This window comes from Moschus berezovskii, chromosome 7, assembly GCF_049115385.1.
Source record: "Moschus berezovskii isolate FMDL1 chromosome 7, NW_MosBer_1.0, whole genome shotgun sequence".
Lineage (NCBI taxonomy): Eukaryota > Metazoa > Chordata > Mammalia > Artiodactyla > Moschidae > Moschus > Moschus berezovskii.
This window is the reverse complement of record NC_142466.1, coordinates 69,184,841-69,205,017: the sequence shown is the minus strand read 5'-3', so window position 1 is coordinate 69,205,017 and position 20,177 is coordinate 69,184,841. Positions and strand designations below refer to the sequence as shown.

The 20,177-nt window shown below is 41.7% G+C and overlaps 1 protein-coding gene across 1 annotated transcript; it reads right to left on the bottom strand.

Annotated features, from left to right (window-relative positions):
* Positions 1-859: 859 nt before the first annotated feature.
* On the bottom strand, positions 860-19,684 carry LOC129557151 (uncharacterized). The gene is made up of 6 exons (XM_088837778.1): positions 19,595-19,684; positions 11,963-12,052; positions 10,393-10,575; positions 7,571-7,670; positions 5,700-5,830; positions 860-2,218 (listed from the first exon to the last, which is right to left on the bottom strand). The coding sequence occupies exons 1-6, from the start codon at positions 19,682-19,684 to the stop codon at positions 1,928-1,930; spliced, it is 885 nt and encodes a 294-aa protein (XP_088693904.1). The 3' UTR covers positions 860-1,927.
* Positions 19,685-20,177: the final 493 nt, after the last annotated feature.

Here is a 20,177-nt window from a genome sequence, read left to right as displayed (position 1 = left end):
TGCTGCCCTGGAGCTCTGCCCAGTTACCAGCAACTTTACCTGTTAGGTCAAGCCTTCACCAAAGCCTTCCTCTCTGCAAGGAGCATATACCCAGCCAGGAGTCACTGAGAGGAGCTGAAATCTGAATCAATTCAACCTTACAAGCTACAGAGCCCAGGGTCAATCCTGCTTACATCTGCCAAGCAGGGCATAGAGGGCATAATAAATGCTGTTAGTGCTGCTGAAGATAAATACAGAATTCATTTGCAGAAAAAGCTTAACTGGAACTGGGGTGTTTCTTGGGGAAAGAAGGAAAGTCTTCAAGGAAGGGAAACTTGAGGTATAAGAGGTAGGTTTAAGAAATGACAACCCTTCCAGGCCTTGGGGCTTCCCTGGTGGCTCAGCTGGTAAAGAATCTGCCTGCAATGCAGGAGACCTGGATTCAATCCCCGGGTTGGGAAGATCCCCTGGAGAAGGAAAAGGCTACCCACTCCAGTATTCTGGCCGGGAGAATTCCATGGACTATATAGTCCATGGGGTCACCAAGAGTCGGACACAACTGAGCAACTTTCACTTTCCAGGCCTTGAGCAAGAACTGAGTTACAGAAAGCTGCTATTTGGTGACTGTTTAGGATAGTCTGAAAGATGCCAAGAGGAAAGGAATGAGATTTAGACAGGGCTGAACATTCATCAGGTCCTCCCACCAGCAAAGTTAGTAGTTATTCAATAAGCTGACTGAAACGTGGGCAAGAAGCAAGTGTCTGGCGTTCAGAGAAGATCAAGGCAACCATTCTTCTGGAGATATTCCTTGTGTAAGGGTTAGAGGTCTGTTTTATGATTAACAAATAATGTCCCTTAGTGACCCACACCTGCTGACTGCAACAAATGTTTATTAAAGGTCCTCTGCTTGATTCCAAGTTATGGCCAATGGCTAAAATTTGTCTATAAAACTTTGACCATGATATTCACCAACATCATTAATTTTCTCAGTAAGTAAAACAAAACTCAACTTTCTTTCCTTTTTCTGCCTCCTTCCCTCAAAACTCAATGTTAAAAGGTTACATATTCCAAAGTATTTAAGATATAATTCCAACAGAGCTCTGCAACAAGAATTGTGCTATCTCAAGATAATCAGGTTTCACAGTTCAGGCAATTCAAAATTAACTCACTATTGCTCCCCAACTGATTAAGAACTGTTCACTGGCAATTTAGAGAATCTAAAGAAATCCAATTGAAACAAAAACATTTTGTAGGTTTGCATGTACATCTAAAAGTTAGATAGTGAAAATGACTCCTGAAAAGTTAAGATAGCCACAAATTTAAGGTGGTGGTTGTGGTAACACACAGAACAAGTCATTTAGTAGTATCAGGTTTGGGTTTTTTTTCTTACACTTCTACTTAAAATGTTTCACCATTATTTTAAAACCTCTCAGTGAAAAAAATAAAAATCACTAGAGGTTACCAGAGAAGGCATTAAAGACAGAACAACTCTGTGCCTGCTTCTATTTACCCACTGCCTTTCAGAGCCCTTAAACACCACTGTGTTAACAAGAAATTTATTTCAAACTGTAGTCTATAGACCAATTTCTATGCAATGCTATTTTTTAAAAACTAAAAAATGTTCAACTTCAACTGCTGAAATTCACAGATATCAATTCAATAGAAATGCCTGAAGCATCTTCTGAAATCCTTTGCCCCGATACTCTTTTCCAATCCTGATGCGCCTTTCCAATCACAACAAAAGTAAAAAAAAAAAAAAAGCAAAAGCATATGTGATATCCATCACATGTCCTTTTAACATCAATCTTCTCAAGGAGGCAGAGAACAAATTTGTTTACTTTCTTCCCTATCCATTGACTAAATATTTTTTTTTAAAAATTACTTCCCAACTGGTGTCTTATAATGAAATGTGCTAGAAATGTAAACACTGGCCTTTCTGTTCAGGCTTTTATCTTTCAGGAGCAGCAGGTTCACTCCTGATGTCTTTGACATCATTGGTTCTGCCCATCAAATAGAATTCTTTGTTGGGAACAAGACTGACAAAATGAGCAAGGCGGTTGGACATGGCATAAAAAGCTGAAATTGCAGCTATATCCCAGGCATCTTCCTGGTTGAAGCCATGCACCTCGAGCTTTTTGAAATGGTCATCTGTTATGTCATCAGCTTGGGAAATAAGTGTAAATTCCAGCATTGCCTTTTCCCGGGCAGGGAGGTCAGACTTTCTCCAGTTGATACAGACCTGTAAGAAAACACACAGTTAGAGGCAGAATCTCTGTCCATCACAACATAGCCAATAAAATACATGGCCTAATAAAAGAAGCATTAATGAAAAAAACCTAAGATGGGAATCCCAGATCACCTGACCTGCCTGTTGTGAAACCTGTATGCAGGTCAGGAAGCAACAGTTAGAACTGGTCATGGAACAACAGACTGGTTCCAAATAGGAAAAGGAGTACGTCAAGGTTGTATATTGTCACCCTGTTTATTTAACTTATATGCAGAGTACATCATGAGGAATGCTGGGCTGGAAGAAGCACAAGCTGAAATCAAGATTGCCGGGAGAAATATCAATAACCTCATATATGCAGATGACACCACCCTTATGGCAGAAAGTGAAGAGAAACTCAAAGGCCTTTTGATGAAAGTGAAAGAGGAGAGTGAAAAGGTTGGCTTGAAGCTCAACATTCAGAAAATGAAGATCATGGCATCTGGTCCCATCACTTCATGGGAAATAGATGGGGAAACAGTGGAAACAGTGTCAGACTTTATCTTTTTGGGCTCCAAAATCACTTCGGATGCTGATTGCAGCCATGAAATTAAAAGACGCTTGCTCCTTGGAAGGAAAGTTATGACCAGCCTACATAGCATATTAAAAAGCAGAGACATTACTTTGCCAACAAAGGTCCATCTAGTCAAGGCTATGGTTTTTCCAGTGGTCATGTATGGATGTGAGAGTTGGACTGTGAAGAAAGCTGATCGCCGAAGAATTGATGCTTTTGAACTGTGGTGCTGGAGAAGACTCTTGAGAGTCCCTTGGACTGCAAGGAAATCCAACCAGTCCATTCTAAAAGAGATCAGTCCTGGGTGTTTATTGGAAGGACTTATGCTAAAGTTGAAACTCCAATACTTTGGCCACCTCATGCGACGAGTTGACTCACTGGAAAAAGAGTCTGATGCTAGGAGGGATTGGGGGTAGGAGGAGACGGGGATGGCAGAGAATGAGATGGCTGGATGGCATCACCGATGGACATGAGTTTGAGTGAACTCCGGGAGTTGGTGATGGACAGGGAGGCCTGGCATGCTGTGGTTCATGGGGTCACAAAGAGTCGGACACGACTGAGCGACTGAATTGAACTGAACTGAAGATTAAAGAGGTGAAGTGAGGCCTAAATAAACTTTACAGACAGGAAGTATCTTGGTCAAGTTCAATATAATGCAAACCTGGAACTCTAGCTCTGCCAGGAAATCTTTGCTCACTCCAACTACAAGTACTTCTTTCTCCTCTAAACACCCATAGCATCAAAAACCTCAGAACCAAGATTCAGAGACTCAATACATAAAGGCCCGCAAATATCAACCTTTTTGTTTGAGAAAAGTGAAGCTCAGATAATTATCCCTTTGTCCCCACTTAATCGCAAATAAGTATCAGCTATTAATTTGCAAAATTAATAACTGATACTTAAGCAATGACTATGTGCTAAGAATCTGCTCAATGCTTCATATTCATTATCTCATGTAATTCTTATAAAAATCCTAGGAAGTAATGTTTTTTATTAGTCACTCCCAATTTTACTGGCAAAGAAACTGAAGCTCAGAGAGTTCACACACTTTCCCAAGGTCACACAGCTAGAGTGGCAGAGCTGGGATATGAATCCAAGTGTATTTGGTTCCAGTGACTAAACTTATAATCATTACCCTTACTAAAGCAAAATACTGGAAACCATTAATGACCTGGGGTTTCCCTGGTGGTTCAGACGGTAAAGAATCTGCCTGCAATGCAGGAGACCTGAGCTTCAATCCCTGGGTCAGAAGAAGAGAATGGCAACCCACTCTAGTTTTCTTGCCTGGAAAATTCCATAAACAGAGGAGTCTGGTAAGCTATAGCCCATGGGATCACAAGGAGTCGGACACAACTGAGTGACTAACACACACACACACACACACACTTTAACACACACACACACACACACTTTAACGACCTAAAAATTGGAAGAACAGTTGAGCAAACCATGGTGTGATAGTACATCCTATGATCACTAGGGAAATATGTTTGAGACTGGTCCTGGATGAGCAAAGTTCTGGTGAATAAGCAAGCACTCTGAGAAGGGCAAAGGTTATGATGTACCTGTCTTGTTTAGCTTTTGGCTGGCAACAGAGGCCCTCGGAACAGTTTTCAAGGTCTCCACTCAGGTGGGGTCAGGAAGGAAGGTTGGAGGATAGGAAAAGACTGATGACCCTCCCTCAGGAATAAATGCAGAAAACAGAAACATCTGTTTCTGAAGAAACATCTGGCTCAGAAGATCAGGAATTTCACTTTAGGGATGAGTAGGGTTTTGTAATTGGAGAAGGAAATGGCAACCCACTCCAGTATTCTTGCCCGGAGAATCCCAGGGATGGAGGAGCCTGTTGGGCTGCCGTCTGTGGGGTCACACAGAGTCGGACACGACTGACGCGACTTAGCAGCAGCAGCAGGGTTTTGTAAGCTTGGTGACAAACCCATGTTTACTGTGTCTTTATCCTTGGTTCATTTCTCTGCGAAGAATTAGCAAGACCTCTGACACTCAGACAGCCTGACTCTGGATGAAACAAGTTAAGAGTAAGCTGCTGGCTGGGGGGTTGAGACCCATTTCACAACCAGTCTTAGTGGGAAAGAGCAGGTGGGGGCAGTTCCAGAATAGGTGACTGACAAGCCCAAGCTTGGGGCCAGCTGTACAAAGTAAAAGATATCTTAAATCGCCAGTCCAGTTTTAATGCATGAGACAGGGTGCTCAGGGCCAGTGTACCGGGATGACCCTGAGGGATGGGATGGGGAGGGAGGTGGGAGGGGGGGTTCAGGATGGGGAACACATGTACACCCATGGCAGATTCATGTCAATGTATGGCAAAAACCACTACAATACTGTAATTAGCCTCCAATTAAAATTAATTAATTAAAAAAAAAAGAAATCGTTTAGGGCCCATTAGGAATAACTAGTGGATAGACTAAACTCACAAGGGCTTCCCTGGTGGCTCAGACAGTAAATAATCTGCCTGTAATGCAGGAGACGCGGGTTCAATCCCTGGTCGGGAAGATCCCCTGGAGGAGGGCATGGCATCCCATTCCAGTAGTCTTGCCTGGAGAATTCCATGGACTGAGGAGCCTGCTGGGCTACAGTCCACAGAGTCACAGAGTCAGACATGACTGAAGCGACTGGACACGCATGCATACACTAAATTCATCCTGGAAAATGCATACTATACAATGTAGCAGGGAGAGTGTAAACTTTGAAAGTGGACTCTGCCATTCTAGTTGTGCACCCCACATTAATTCCAGGTCTGAACCTCAAAGGTAAAAGGGTTATAATAAGGTTCAACTTAGGGAGTTGTGTGCATTTAAGAGAATGTCTGTCAGGTCTGGCACAAGGCTAGAGCTTAGCTATCCCCTTGTCCCAAACATCACGGGCACACAGAAGCAGGTGGGCACAGGAATGGGAAACTGGCATGGGGAGGTGGGCACTCACCTGGTCAGAGAGCACTGGGTTCTTCGAGAAGACCCTGTACCGGGCACTGTGGACAACCACGCTGTATGAGCACCTGTTGGCCAGGCTGGTCACCAAAATGATGAGTTCTTTGTCAGCTCTGCTGAGCTGGCCTGGGGAGAGAGAAGAGAGGAGAGCTGCCATAAGCCTGGAGAGCAGCTCAGAAGAATCTAAACAGGCTCAGCCATATTTTAGCAAGTTGCCCGCCTACCTGCTCACTTATTCATTCCTAGTCCTGTGCTATGAGCTAACCTATTTTATTTTCTTCACAATACTTAACACTTTCTGAAGTCAACTTGTTCTTTTATTTTTAGTCGTTCACTGTTTTTTCCTCTCCTCACTGTCTTCTCTCTATGCATTTTTCTGATTTGTTCACCACTGTATACCCAGAGGAATGCCTAACAGATAGTAGTTGCTCAGAAAATATGTGAATGAATTACTAATTCAAGAAGTATTTTCTGAGGCCCATCAGGTACTAGACACTTTTTGAAAAGGAGGTTAAAAAAAAAAGACATTTTCCAACCTCAGGGGCCATGCTACTTCTAGGTAGAGAAAGGCAGAGAAGGGGAGAGTCCACTTTGGTACCTGGTACCATCTGGGAACTTTAGATAATATTCACAACAGCTCTGCAGAGGAGGTAATAATACCATTTTATTAGTAAGAAAACCAAAGCACTGAGACATTTAAGTACTCTGTTGAAGCTCACATCATGATTTATGGCAGAATCTGATTTGAGCACAGGACCTGTCTCTTCCCTCTAGGATGGAGAGGCTGAAGCAGTTGTGGAAGATACAGCAGACAGCACTCTGCATGCCATTGGAAAAGGACAGATGAGGGAGGCTGTGGGAGTTCAGAGGAGAAAGAGTCCCTCATAAGTGAAGGCAGGTGAGATGGACTTTGATGGAAAGTTCAGATTCACAAAGCACGGATAGGAGACAAGGCAGCCCAGAGGCACAGTAAAGTGTGATACAAGTTAAAGAGGAGAGATATCATGAGACTGGAGTGCTTTGGAGAGTAAAGCATAATTCACAGTTCACTTTGACTTGAATGGGCAGAACATAAAGAGAGGCTGAAGGAAATGAGGCTGGGAGGCAGGCTGGTGTCAAGCCATAGAGAGTCATGGTGACAGGCTGCCTCCCATCTCTGCTGCTCACTCTTCCTTTAATAATAAAATCCCTTAGTTTTATCTGGGCACACAGCCACAGAGCCTCCCTTGCAGCTAGATATGATGCAGGTGCAGCTAGATATGATGCAGGTCTAGCCAATGGGAGGTAAATGGAACTGATGGGTGTGGCTTCCATGTCAGGACCATAAAGGAAGGACTATGTGTCCACACATACCCTTCTTTCTTTTTCTGCAGGTAGTAGTGGTAAATCCACGTGGGCATGTAAGCAAGGGCAATTCCAGATAGCAAACAACACTATACTGCCCCTCAGAAGCTCATATGAGACTATAGAAGAGACAGAGAGAAAAAATACCTTATTTAAATCAATGTGTCTTTGGTCTGAGCAACAGCAGCTTAACCTGAATCCTAAGCAAGAAATCCATGATTACCGGTCTTAAGTCCCTGAACTTTATCCAGGGTGTTGTAGGGAGCCAGAGAGGGCCTTTGGGCACAAAGAAAGTCGAGCCAGAGTTATTATCTAACTTATTTCCATTCTATACCTATAACCATCAAGTAACATTCAGACCTCAGCGTCAGAATCCAGACAATGTCTCTGCCAGCTCCAGTCCTTCTGAGCTTCTCCCTAGCTCCACAGTAATCTGGGACTATGTGCAAACAAAGTCTAGCAAGCAGGCACCTGGATTTTATCTAAAAATGACTTAGCACTTCCCCCACGTCCCCCACTTACCTGTTTTCTTGTTACAAATGACATTGTAATAAGCAAAGAAGGCTCTGAATTCCAATGGCCGGTGAGACAACATTTTAAATACATTTGGTAAAAATCCTGTCTGTAGGGAAGGAGAGAAACAGGGAAATGTAAAATGACAACTAAGAACAGGATTGGCAAATAGTAACTGGTAGTTCTCATACTGTCTGCTGAATGCCAGATGCAGTCTTAAGAAGGCCACAGCCTTGTGTCAAAGCACAACCCACACATTCTTTCACGTTTTAGGGGATTATAAGGGTTACTTCTAAAGGCATATGTAATTTCTTTTTAGTAAGGCATTTTATAAAATTTAGAGTTGTATGTACACTAAATGATACTTCTTAGAATTTAGGCTATACTTATTAGCCCCCTTTTCACAGAGGGACTGGTGGTGCTCATTTATTTCTAAGAATTCAATCAGTAACAAGAATTGATATTAGTAAAGTACTCTGTAAAGTTCTTTCATACATCCAATCTCATTTCTTCTTCTCCACAACTCTCTAAGGTAGGTAAGGCAAGAATCATTATCCCAGTTTGCAGATAAGGAAACTTAAGGCCCAGAGAGGTTGAGTGACTTGCACAAGGCCAAACCAAATCTAAGAGGTAGGTTTGCGGTTTTGACATTGTGTTTTCAGTATGTTTTCTTTTCTTTTTTTAAAAAGATATTTACTTATTTATTTGGTTGCTCTGGGTCTTTGGGGCACATGGAATCTCTGATCTTGGCTGAGGCTCAATGGCTTAGTTGCAGCACGCAGGATCTTTAGTTGTGGCATGTGAACTCTTAGTTGTAGCATGTGGGATCTAGTTCCCTGGCCAGGGGTGGAACCCAGGCCGCGTGCGTTGGGAGTACAGTCTTAGCCACTGGACCACCAGGGAAGTCCCTCAGTATGTTTTCCAATGGAATGCTATGGCAGACAACTATTGACTGCTACCCAGTAGCCATTTCTTCCCTCTTCCCTTGACAGTGGATACTGGATGTTGTTCATATACCAGATTGCCATGGGCTCCAGGGAAGGTTAAACCCTTCCCCAACCCCCCTGGGTGAATCCTGATTGATCTAAACCAATTATAGTGATTCTACTCTACTTGTCAGTGATTGGCCTAGGAATGGGCATGTGACACCATTATGCCCAATGAGAAATGAAGGGAAATAAGCTGGGAGCCTTCTCTCCCCAAAAGGAATATGAGAAAAGGGTGTGACCTCCACATCCATTCTAGGAGCTGTGCAAGGATGTAATGTTTGCTGCTGTTATACCCAGGGACCAGGAGGTCACAAGTCTGAGCACACAGTTATCATATCAAGGAAGTCAGAGCTAAAAAAGGCAAAGAACTTGATCCTGATATCACTGAGCCACTGGATTAACAATCCAGGAATCACCCTGTGTCTGGACCTACTGTTATACAAGACACTGAATTGTCCTTGCTGTTTTACCAACTGAATTGGATTTTCTGTTACCTGTAGCTGAAAGCACTTTAACTGATAATAGATGCTAAAGTTCATTACTGGTCTAGAAGACATGGTAAAAAGAACCATTTATGTCTGCCAGGGCAGGAGCTAGGGAAGAGGTGATGATATGAGGAGGTATAGACAGGTACTGAGAGAGAGGCTGGGGGCTCCAAACCTTTCCCACCAGAGCAGCTGGGTTTCTATACATTTATAAATGGATTTACACACAAGATTCTGTCTGGAAAAAAAATCCACAAAGTTTCAGCGCCAAGTTTCAAAAACAAAAGTTTAAACATCTGCATTCAGACAAGGGTTTTATAATTTGACAATATAAAGCATGAAATTTAAAAAGTACCCTTTGGTTGGTGAAATTTTAACTGTTAATGTTTTTGGCATTGTGCTTTGTACCATTTATTAAATAAAAATTATTAAAAAAATTAAAAAGTACCCCTTGGACTTCCCTGGTGATCCAGTGGTTAAGAATCTGTCTGCCAATGCAGGGGACACGGGTTCGATCCCTGGTCATGAAAGATCCCACAGGCCTCAGGGCAACTAAGCCTGTGTACAACTACTGAAGCCTGTACACCTAGAGCCCCTGATCCACAACAAGAAAAGCCACAGCAATGAGAAGGCTGCATACTTAGCCCCTGCTCACCCCAACTAGAGAAGTCCACATGCAACAACACAAAACCCAGCACAGCCAAAAACAAATAAATAAAAATTGTAAAATAAAAAGTATTCTCAAGACATAATTCTGGGATGTTCAAAAAGATATCTGTATAAACATCTGTTACAAGTCACAATTGGGAGACTGCTGAAATAAATTAAAACATCTCTATTATACAGTGCTATATCATGCAGCCATTAATAACCTAGAACAATGTTCATGTTAACATGATCTCATTTAAAAAGTTACATGTATATTTATTTTAAAAAAATAGGGAAGAAGTGCTACAAGTGACTGACTTTGGTGGAATTTTTATTTTTGAAATTTTTGCTTATTTTTCTAATTTTTCAATACATAATTGCAGGAAGGAACAAGGTACCTCTCACATTTACTGACGCATCTGGCACATATCTCATGGTTCTATCTCCACACTGTATTATAGCGCTAAAGGGAACTATAGAACACACCTCAGTCACAGTGGGCAGAGAACTGAGTGACAGAGTCCCAGAACTTAAAAGGCTGGGCCTAAGGCAAAAAAAAAGTGCATGTTCTTCTGACTGGGAACCCCAAAGGAAGGGCTCATCCACAGTGGGAACTTGGGCAGACCGCAGCAATCATTTCCAGGGATTATACTCCAGCCAACGAAGGTCTGCACTGGCTGTGGCTCTCTGCATGAGGTGAGTGTCTCACCTTCTTTTCTATCTCCTCCATGAGCTCTAAAATGTCAAAAGACAGGTCCTTCTTGTAGGGAATAGGGTAACGGCTGATGGGTTTGGACTTCTCTTCCTGCTGCTGAGACTCATAAAGGCGCAAGTTCAGGGTCACCACAGGCAACTTTTTCCAAAATCTATTGGTCACAAGGTGGAGAGGAGACTGAAAGGAAGCAAAGACAGGATTGGAATGGGCTACCAAAGGAATGGCTTGGATAGCTTGTTTGTATATCTGGACTTAAAAAATGGGGTCAATTCCCATTAATTACAAGCAATTCTTGAGCAATCATGAAACAGATTCTGAGCTCAACAAGAAATAATGCTGTAATCCATTGATAATGTCTGACACGAGAAGAGGATATTGAGGGCATGATGGTCCAAATAACATATCTACAATGCTTGCCTTAAAGCCCAGCTCAGATACTACCTAATAACAATAAAACCTCCTGGGGTTCTTCAACGCCATGAAGACTTTCTGAAGCCTTTTAAGGCTACCAAATGATGGCCAGGATTTATATATATCATCTGCTGCCAATAGCAGTGATAATAACTGTCATATAATGAGCACCTAGTATGTGTCAGGTCTTCTGCATACACTCCCCAAAACTCCCAGCAATCCTGTACTTTACAGATGTGAAATCTAAGGATCAGATGGATTAGGTCACACAAAGACAACATTCAGGCCTATCTGATTCCAAAGTCTTCATTATTCCCACTTTACAATCCTGTCTCTTAAAAGAGAATCTAACTAAAAAATATAGAAAACTAACAACTTTACATTTATTCTAAATGAAAACTGGGAAAAACCAACATAAATCTAAAAGGGCAACCTCTTTATTTTTTTTACATTAAAAAAATTATAGTCGATTTACAATGTTGGGATAATTACAGCTGAACAGCAAAATGACTCAGTTATACACACATACATGTATACATACATATATATATGTATACTCTATTTTTAATATTCTTTTCCATTATGGATTATCATAAGATACTGAATATAGTTCTCTGTACTATACAGTAAGACATTGTTGTTTATCCTTTCTGTACATAAAAGTTTGTATCTACTAACTGCAGCTTCCCACTGCATCCCTCCCTCAACCCCCTTCCCCATGGCAACCACCAATCTGTTCTCTATGTCCATGATTCTGTTTCTGTTTCTAGATGGGTTCATTTGTGTCATATTTTAGATTCCCATATAAGTAATATCATATGGTATTTGTCTTCTCTTTCTGACATCCTTCACTTAGAATGATAATCTCCAGTTGCTGCAAATGGCATTATTTTATTCTTTTTAACGACTGAGTAGTATTCCATTGTATATATGTACCACATCTTCTTTATCCATTCACCTCTCAATGGATATTCCCCCATCTTCGCTACCATGAATAGCACTACTATAAACATAAGGATGCATATATTTTTTTGAATTACAGTTTTATCTGGATATATGCCCAGGAGTGGGATTGCTCAATCATATGGTAATTCTATATTTAGTTTTCTAAGGAATCTCCATACTATTTTCCACAGTGGCTGCACCAACTTACATTCCCACCAACAGTGTAGGAGGGTTCCCTTTTCTCCACATCCTTTCTAGCATTTTCTATTTGTAGACTTTTTAATGATGGCCATTCTGACTGGTGTGAGGTGGTACCTCACTAGAGTTTTGATTTGCATTTCTCTAATAATTAGAGATTCTGAGCATCTTCTCATGTGCCTATTGACCATCTGTATGTCTTCTTTGGAGAAATGTCTGTTTGGGTCTTCTATAATGGGTAGCCTCTTCATGCATTTTACCACACAAGGTTCTAAAATGGGTGCAAGAAAACAAGATTATGCTATTCTAGAAAACTCAGTCTGGTCAGTAATCCAACTGTGAAAGATAGTATAATATAGGGCTATCTGAAGCCCAACTGCCTGGGTCCACATCCTGACTCTGCTACTTATGTGCTATGTGACCAGAGACACACTACTTCTCTGTCCTTCCATTTCTTCATCTATAAAGTATGAATTATAATAATACCAACTCATAGAGCTGTTATGAGGATTTAATGAGTTAATACACACAAAGCTCTTAAAACAGAGCCTTGCACTTAGTAAATATTGTGTATTAAATAAAGTGTTACAGGTTTAAAATAAAGGTGTAATTAAAGTGTATTGGGTACATTATGGATCTATCAATTGACATTTGCTTACATATTCAATATGAGACCCACAGAAAAGATCTTGACAGCTCCCTTAACAGAACCCACCTGCCAATATAGAAGACTTACGGTTTGATCCCTGGGTCAGGAAGGTTCCCTGGAGAAGGAAATGGCAACCCACTCCAGTATCCTTGCCTGGAGAATCCCATAGACAGAGGAGCCTGGCACACTACAGTCCATGGGGTCGCACGGAGTCAGACACAAGTAAAGCGACTTAGCAACTTCACATCCTCTGGGGACCCCTGATGGGTTCTATCTACTGTATGTAGCAGCCTACCTACCTGCCTTTCACATCTGACACCTCACCTATGTGCCAGCATATACATCCTACTAAAGGGGAAGGCCTAGGCTATGAAACTCTGTAGCTTTTCTACCTTAGTTTTCCCTACCCATTAGCTAGGGTGAGGCAAGTATCTGAGTATCCAGGCCACAGACTGGCCATTGGTCCATGAGGCTGCTAGGCCAAAAAGCTCTGCCCACATAGATTCATGCTCTTTGGGATCTGAACTGGGAAATCAGAAGTGAGCTAGCTGGCAATGAGAGCTGGAGCTGAAAAGTCATGAGGTAAAGCCAGGCCACTGGGGTCATGCTGGTCAGTTGTGCACCAAAGGAGCAAGAGAGAAATCAGGAGTAAACGGCAGCTATGAGAGAGAGAAAAGACTCAGGATAGAGGGTCAGGAAGAACACTGGTGGTAGGAGGAGGTGCAGACAGACAAAAAGAGGTAGGACTGAGAGTAAATGAGACTTGTTCATGACACAGTTCCCAGGGTCTGGGTGCAGAGGTCCTCTGAGGTACCAAAATGACCTCTCAGTTTCGGTTTAAATGTAACATGATGCTTACTTTTATAATACTTGAGATAGGACTCATGCATTGCCAAGAAAAATCAGAATGACAAGAAAGAAAGCAAACATGGCTTCTCAATCGATGAACCTTCTCTAACCCAAAGAAAACAATGGATTTGGAAGTAAAGAGCTCCTATCACATAAGCTTATTTTAAAAATTAACAAAAGTAAACACTCATAAAATGCTTAATACATGCCTAATATTATTCTGGCTGCTTTATCTATATATTTAGTCAAGATATGTTGGTATTGTTCTTGTTCTTATTTTAGAAATAAGAAAACATTTCTCATTCTCTGTGCCATCTCAAAACAAGCACAGGAAAGATAAGTCACAAGAGCCTACAAGTCACAGAGCAGGATTCAAACCCAGGCAGTCTACCTCCCAAGTCCACGCTCAAAATCTTTGTGCTGTGTTGTATATACAAGGTCATTGCCAAGGACAACTACTACTTTTTATTTTTTTAATCCCTAAATCCAAACTAATCTATAAATGTCAGGTCTTGTCCTCCTATTATCCTAAACACTTTCAAAATTTTCATTCTGAACCTTGGATAACCAGAATACTATTTTAAAAGAACAATTTCCATTAGTACTTCACCAGGCTTATTGGTAGCAGCTTTACAGGTATTGTCCTCTGAACTTTAAATTAAATGTCACCACTGTATATTCCTCCATTGGGGCACACTGGACCTCAGCTACCATGAATGAGTTCAATATCAGTACTGTCACATCTTTTTCAGGAGAAGCTGGAAGCTGAAGTTCAAAATAAGACCTGCCGTCTGCTTGATGATGCAGCAAGAAACAGGACATAAGACTATGTACCTAGCACAGCAAGGAAGCACCTCCTGTGATTGTGGGTAAAATAAGAAAACACAGCCAGCTCCATCTTCCAGTTTCACAGGGCACTAAGCCCCAAATGCTGGACTTTTCACTTGGCACAGCCTCCTCCAAACTGTGGACACATCTCTGTGGAAGTAGGGGGGCAGCTATGTCCTTGATTCTGTGATTCTGTGTCCTTGACTCTTTGCCCTGCTTGTTTGCCAGTTTGATACTACACTGAAATAAAAACAACCTAAAGGTGATATTATTCTTTCCAACATTTGAACTCATACTGGGTGTTCTGGATTAGTTCATCAGAAATTTTCAAGTAAAATCGCCTGATTATTAAATGTCGACTCAATTGTTTTTCTCATGAGTATAGATGTGGCAGGACTGGTGGCCATTGGGGCTCTATTGTGGCTACATGGAAGTTCACTATAGTAGTCTGCCAACTTTTATGTTTGGAATCTTCCATAATAAAACAAAGTTAAAATGATATTTAATTATGTTTTAAAAACCTGTGGAACAAATGCATATTTTTTAAAAGTCTGTAAAATGTTAACTTACATTTGCTAATGTAAAAAGCCAGTTGATGAAACCATCTGAGGTATGTACACAGGCACAGTACTTGACTTTCAGTCAGTTCAGTTCAGTTCAGTCGCTCAGTCGTGTCCGACTCTCCACGACCCCATGAATCACAGCACGCCAGGCCTCCCTGTCCATCACCAACTCCCGGAGTTCACTCAAATTCATGTCCACAGAGTCAGTGATGCCATCCAGTCATCTCATTCTCTGTCGTCCCCTTGCCCCCAACCTTTTCTAGCATCAGAGTCTTTTCCAGTGAGTCAACTCGTTGCATGAGGTGGCCAAAGTATTGCAGTTTCAGCTTTAGCATCAGTCCTTCCAATGAACACCCAGGACTGATCTCCTTTAGAATGGTGGTTGGATCTCCTTGCAGTCCAAGGGACTCTCAAGAGTCTTTTCCAACACACAGTTCAAAACCATCAATTCTTCAGCACTCAGCTTTCTTTATAGTCCAACTCTCACATCCATACATGACTACTGGAAAAACCATAGCCTTGATTAGACAGACTTTTGTTGGTAATGTCTCTGCTTTTTAATATGCTGTCTAGGTTGGTCATAGCTTTTCTTCCAAGGAGCAAGCGTCTTTTAATTTCATGACTGAAATCACCATCTGCAGTGATTTTGGAGCCCCCCAAAAAAAAGTCTGATGCTGTTTCCACTTTTTCCCCATCTATTTCCCGTGAAGTGATGGGACCAGATGCCATGATCTTAGTTTTCTGAATCTTGAGCTTTAAGCCAACTTTTTCACCCTCCTCTTTCACTTTCATCAAGAGGCTTTTTAGTTCCTCTTCACTTTCTGCTAAAAGGGTGGTGTCATCTGCATATCTGAGGTTATTGATATTTCTCCCAGCAATCTTGATTCCAGCTTGTGCTTCTTCCAGCCCAGCGTTTCTCGTGATGTACTCTGCAGGATGACAATATACAGCCTTGACGTACTCCTTTTCCTCTTTGGAACCAGGCTGTTGTTCCATGTCCATTTCTAACTGTTGCTTCCTGACCTGCATATAGGTTTCTCAAGAGGCAGGTCAGGTGGTCTGGTATTCCCAGCTCTTTCAGAATTTTCCACAGTTTATTGTGATCCACACAGAACCTTAAAAACATCATGCTAAGTGAAAAAACCCACAAAGAAACTACATGTTGTATGATTCCATCTATGTAAAGTGTCCAGAAAAGGCTAGAGAGACAGAAAGTCGGTTAGTGGCTGTATGGGGCTGAGGGGGAAAGATGTTGAGCACAAATGGACGTGAGTGATCTTTTTTAGAGTGACTGAGGTGATCTAAAACTGGATTCTGGTGATGGTTGCACTACTAATACATTTACTAAAAGTAACTTAATTGTATGTTTGAAGTGCATGAAATTTATAGTCTGTATAGCAGTTTTAAAATCCTGCATGTATGGGGGGTATAAAATATCATGTTTAGTTTTAGAGTGGGATTTGGAAAAGGTTTTGCCAGAATGGAAAAAGAGCAAACTTCTGTACCCTGCCATAGTTTTGTTTTATTTTTTTTTTGCCATAGTTAAGACTCTGATAAGAAAGTAATGCCTAGAGTCTGACCTACGTGTATAGAAGAGGTGGTTGCCTCTTGGGATAGGGACTAGAGGAACTTTTCTCATCTTCCCGTACTGAAACTCTTCAACTCCCCTTCCTCCTACCCCTGGCAATCACCACTGTATTTTTCCTTTGAAAACCTTGTAGACTTTTAAAACTTGTCACCTACATTATTTAAAGGAAAATTAGAAGTGAGACACACATTTTCAAGGGTGGGAACCATGTTTTTCCTCAAATATATTGTTTTTAGCCTAGAGCAAAAGTAAACTAAGTAGTTCCTTCAGGGATATGTGACATAAAATATTAATAAAGCTAGAGAATTATCTGACAAGAGTAAGGCAATGGGGCCCCTTCTGGTATAAAACTCCTTCACAGGTATAGAAACTCCTTCATGCGACGACTCTGAATTACCAGTTTCTGCATCCTAGGGGTGTGTATAAATTTGGTAGTTTCAATAGAGACATATGCGGCATCTTTCTTTTGCCTGTAGATATCCAGTTGTCCCAACACTACTTGGGACAATAGTACTGGAAGATTTTTCTTCCCCCAATGAATTGTCTTGGCACCCTTGTCAAAAACCAATTGACCCCAGTTGTGAGGGTTTACTTCTGTATTCTCAATTGTATTCTGCTGATCTACATCTATGCTTATGCCTCTGGCTATCTTAATTACTGTAAGCTTTGTAGTAAATCTTGAAAGCAGAAGTATAAATCCTCTAACTTCATTCTTTTTCGTTTTTTTTTTTTGGGGGGGGGTGCTTCTCTAGGTCCCTTGCATTAGTATATGTTTTAGGATCCATTTATCAAATTTTGCAATGAAGACAGTAGAGATTTTGACAGGGACTGCTTTAAATCTGTTTATCACTAATTCTTCTGATCCATGAACATAAGGGTACCTTTCCAATTATTTAGATCTTTAATTTCTTTCAATAGTGTTTTGTAGTTCCCAAGGTTTTAAGGTTATTTCTTTCATTAAATATATTCCCAAATGTTTAATTCTCTTTGCTATTGTAAAATAGATTCCTTAGAATTTTATATATACCAAATCATAGCACCTGAAAGTTTTACTTCTTTCTTTCCAATCTCGATATCTTTTATTTTTCTTGCCAAACTGCCCAGGATAGAATCTTGAATACAATGTTTAATAAAAGTGAAGAGAGCAGACTTCCTTATCTTGTTCTTGACCCTAGGGAGAAAGCTTTCATTCTTTCACCGTTAATTATGATGTTACCTGTGGGTTTTTCCATAAATGTTCTTTATTAGGTTTAGGTGGTTTCTTTCTAACTCCAGTTTATTGTTTTTTTTTTTTTTTATCATAACAGGATGTTGGACTTTTCCACATGCTTTTCATCCATCTACTAAGATGATAATGTGGATTTTATTTTATTGATAAGGTGTATTATAATGATTGATTTCAGATGTTAAAAGACCAGGTATTCCTGGGATAAATGGCATTTGGTCATGGTATGTAACCCTTTTTATATGTTACTGTATTCCGTTTGCTAGTTGAGGACTTTTATGTTTATATTCATAAGGAATACTGATCTATGATTTTCTTGTGATATCTTTCATTTTGATATTAGGGTAATATTGGCTTCATAGAATGAATTAGGCTATGTTCTCTCCTCTTCAATTTTTGGGGTAGAGTTTGTATTAATGGCTATTAATTATTTAAATATTTGGCAGAACTCATCAGTGAAGCTATCTGGGCCCAGGCAGACTCTATCTTACTGCTATTACTGATGAATTTGTTCATCTTACAACCTCACTTGAGACTCCAGGCCAGTTATCAATGTATTACCACTCAGCTCTAAACTCATCCTTCACTGCCTGCTCTGAGATAATGGATCTGGGCCTTTAAAACATTTTTCCTTTGGTATCTATCATGAAGACAAGCTTTGTAGGCAGAATGCCCTGCAGAAGGAATGAGATTTGGTTGGTGGTTCTACTGTGAAGTGAAGTGAAGTCGCTCAGTCGTATCCGACTCTGCGACCCAATGGACTGTAGCTTACCAGGCTCCTCAGTCCATGGAATTTTCCAGGCAAGAGTACTGGAGTGGGTTGCCTTTTCCTTTTCCAGGGGATCTTCCCAACCCAGGGATCGAACCCGGGTCTCCCTCACTGCAGGCAGACGCTTTACCATCTGAGCCACCAAGGTTCTACTGTGCTCTCTGGCATATTCCTGCAGTACCACAGCTTCTCCAGCATCAGCTCCTGTTTTGTTTGGTGGGTGGAATCACCCAGCAGTCAGCAGTTTCCCCTAGCATGCTATTAGGCAGTTTTAGTCCCAAGAGACACCTCCCCAGGAATAGCTTTCCCTCACATCCTAGAAATGCCAGCAAGTTCTGAAGGGTTGATTTCCAGCAAGTTCCACTGGCACAGATTTATTTCTTTATTGGCTGTGGTGGGTCTTCATTGCTGCATGTGAGCTTTCTCTAGTTGTGGAGAGTTCTCATTGTGGTGGCTTCTCTTGTGGAGCATGGGCTCTAGGCATGTGGGCTTTGTAGCTGCAGCTCATGGGGCTCTAGATCACTGGCTCAGCAGTTGTGGTGCATGGGCTTAGTTGCTCTGCAGCATGTGGGACCTTCCAGGACCAGGGATTAAACTAGTTGTCCCTTGCATTGCAAGGTGGATTCTTAATCACTGGACCACCAGGGAAGTCTGGCACAGGTTTCTAATGACTTCCTGCCATTTAACAAGCCATGACAATGTCCTCTACAAAAGGTCTCAATCAGGCCAGGCCAGTGTGTAAGGTCGCAGAAACGGGCATCTCAAGCTATAAGGAAATAATCCAGACACTAAGGGAAAGTAACAGGCTTTATTTGGCAGTGTGCTCCCGGGCAGAACCCACTGACGGCAAGAATGACCCAAGGAGTTCTGCCCCAAACAAAGGCAGGGTGCAATTTTTATGCCTTCGGGGCACGAAGTGGTATCATATAACCTGGACAGGCCTAAGATAAGGTAAAGCTTGGGAACGCGAGATTGTGAGCGGTCAGCTAGACAGGGTTGGTCACTCTGGAGGTCAGGAAGTGGGGGGATAGATCTCGGCAGAGGGTTATTATGTCAGAAATTCCTCAGCGGTTTGGCGGGACTTTTTCCCTCCGGTGGAGGATGGAGAGGGGAAGAAGGAGACAAGATAGCCACTGGGAAGGGGAAGCCAAGAAGGCCACCAGGGTCCGACCTTACATTCTGACCCTTTTGATAGGAGAGGGGTGACGTAGTCGTCTCTGGCTGCTTCCTGCTGAACTGGGGCGTCGTGGGAAGGGGTCATGGTCGGACTCCAGTGTTTCCAGGGGCTCAGGGTCTTTAGGCAGGAGTCTGGAATTGGCGGTCATCATCATTTTCTGTCTCTTGGCATTTCAGGTCATCTTTTGCAGCTGTTGGTATGTGGGCTGAAGAGCAATGTGAGTAAAGTGATGTATAGCAACTCGAATGGCATGAGGCCTGTCTTGGAGTGGGGAGTCATTCAGATGTGTGTGAGTGTTGCCAGCAGAAGGCGACTTGTTTCAGCATTGTCTAGGGGTTGGTCAGGGAATAGTCTTGTCATACTATCATTTGGAGATTTGTTGCATCCTGGAAGAAACAAACTTAACAAGAAAGTTAAAGGTATGTGGCCCAAATATTAATAGAAGTAGAAAAGCTGCTCAGGGGCTATCAGGAGAAGCAGGACCAGACATTGGTTTATGATGTTAATGTTTTTCTAGGTATGAGAAGATGCAAGAATTTGGGCTCATAAAATCTTTACCTGAAGACATCTGACTCTC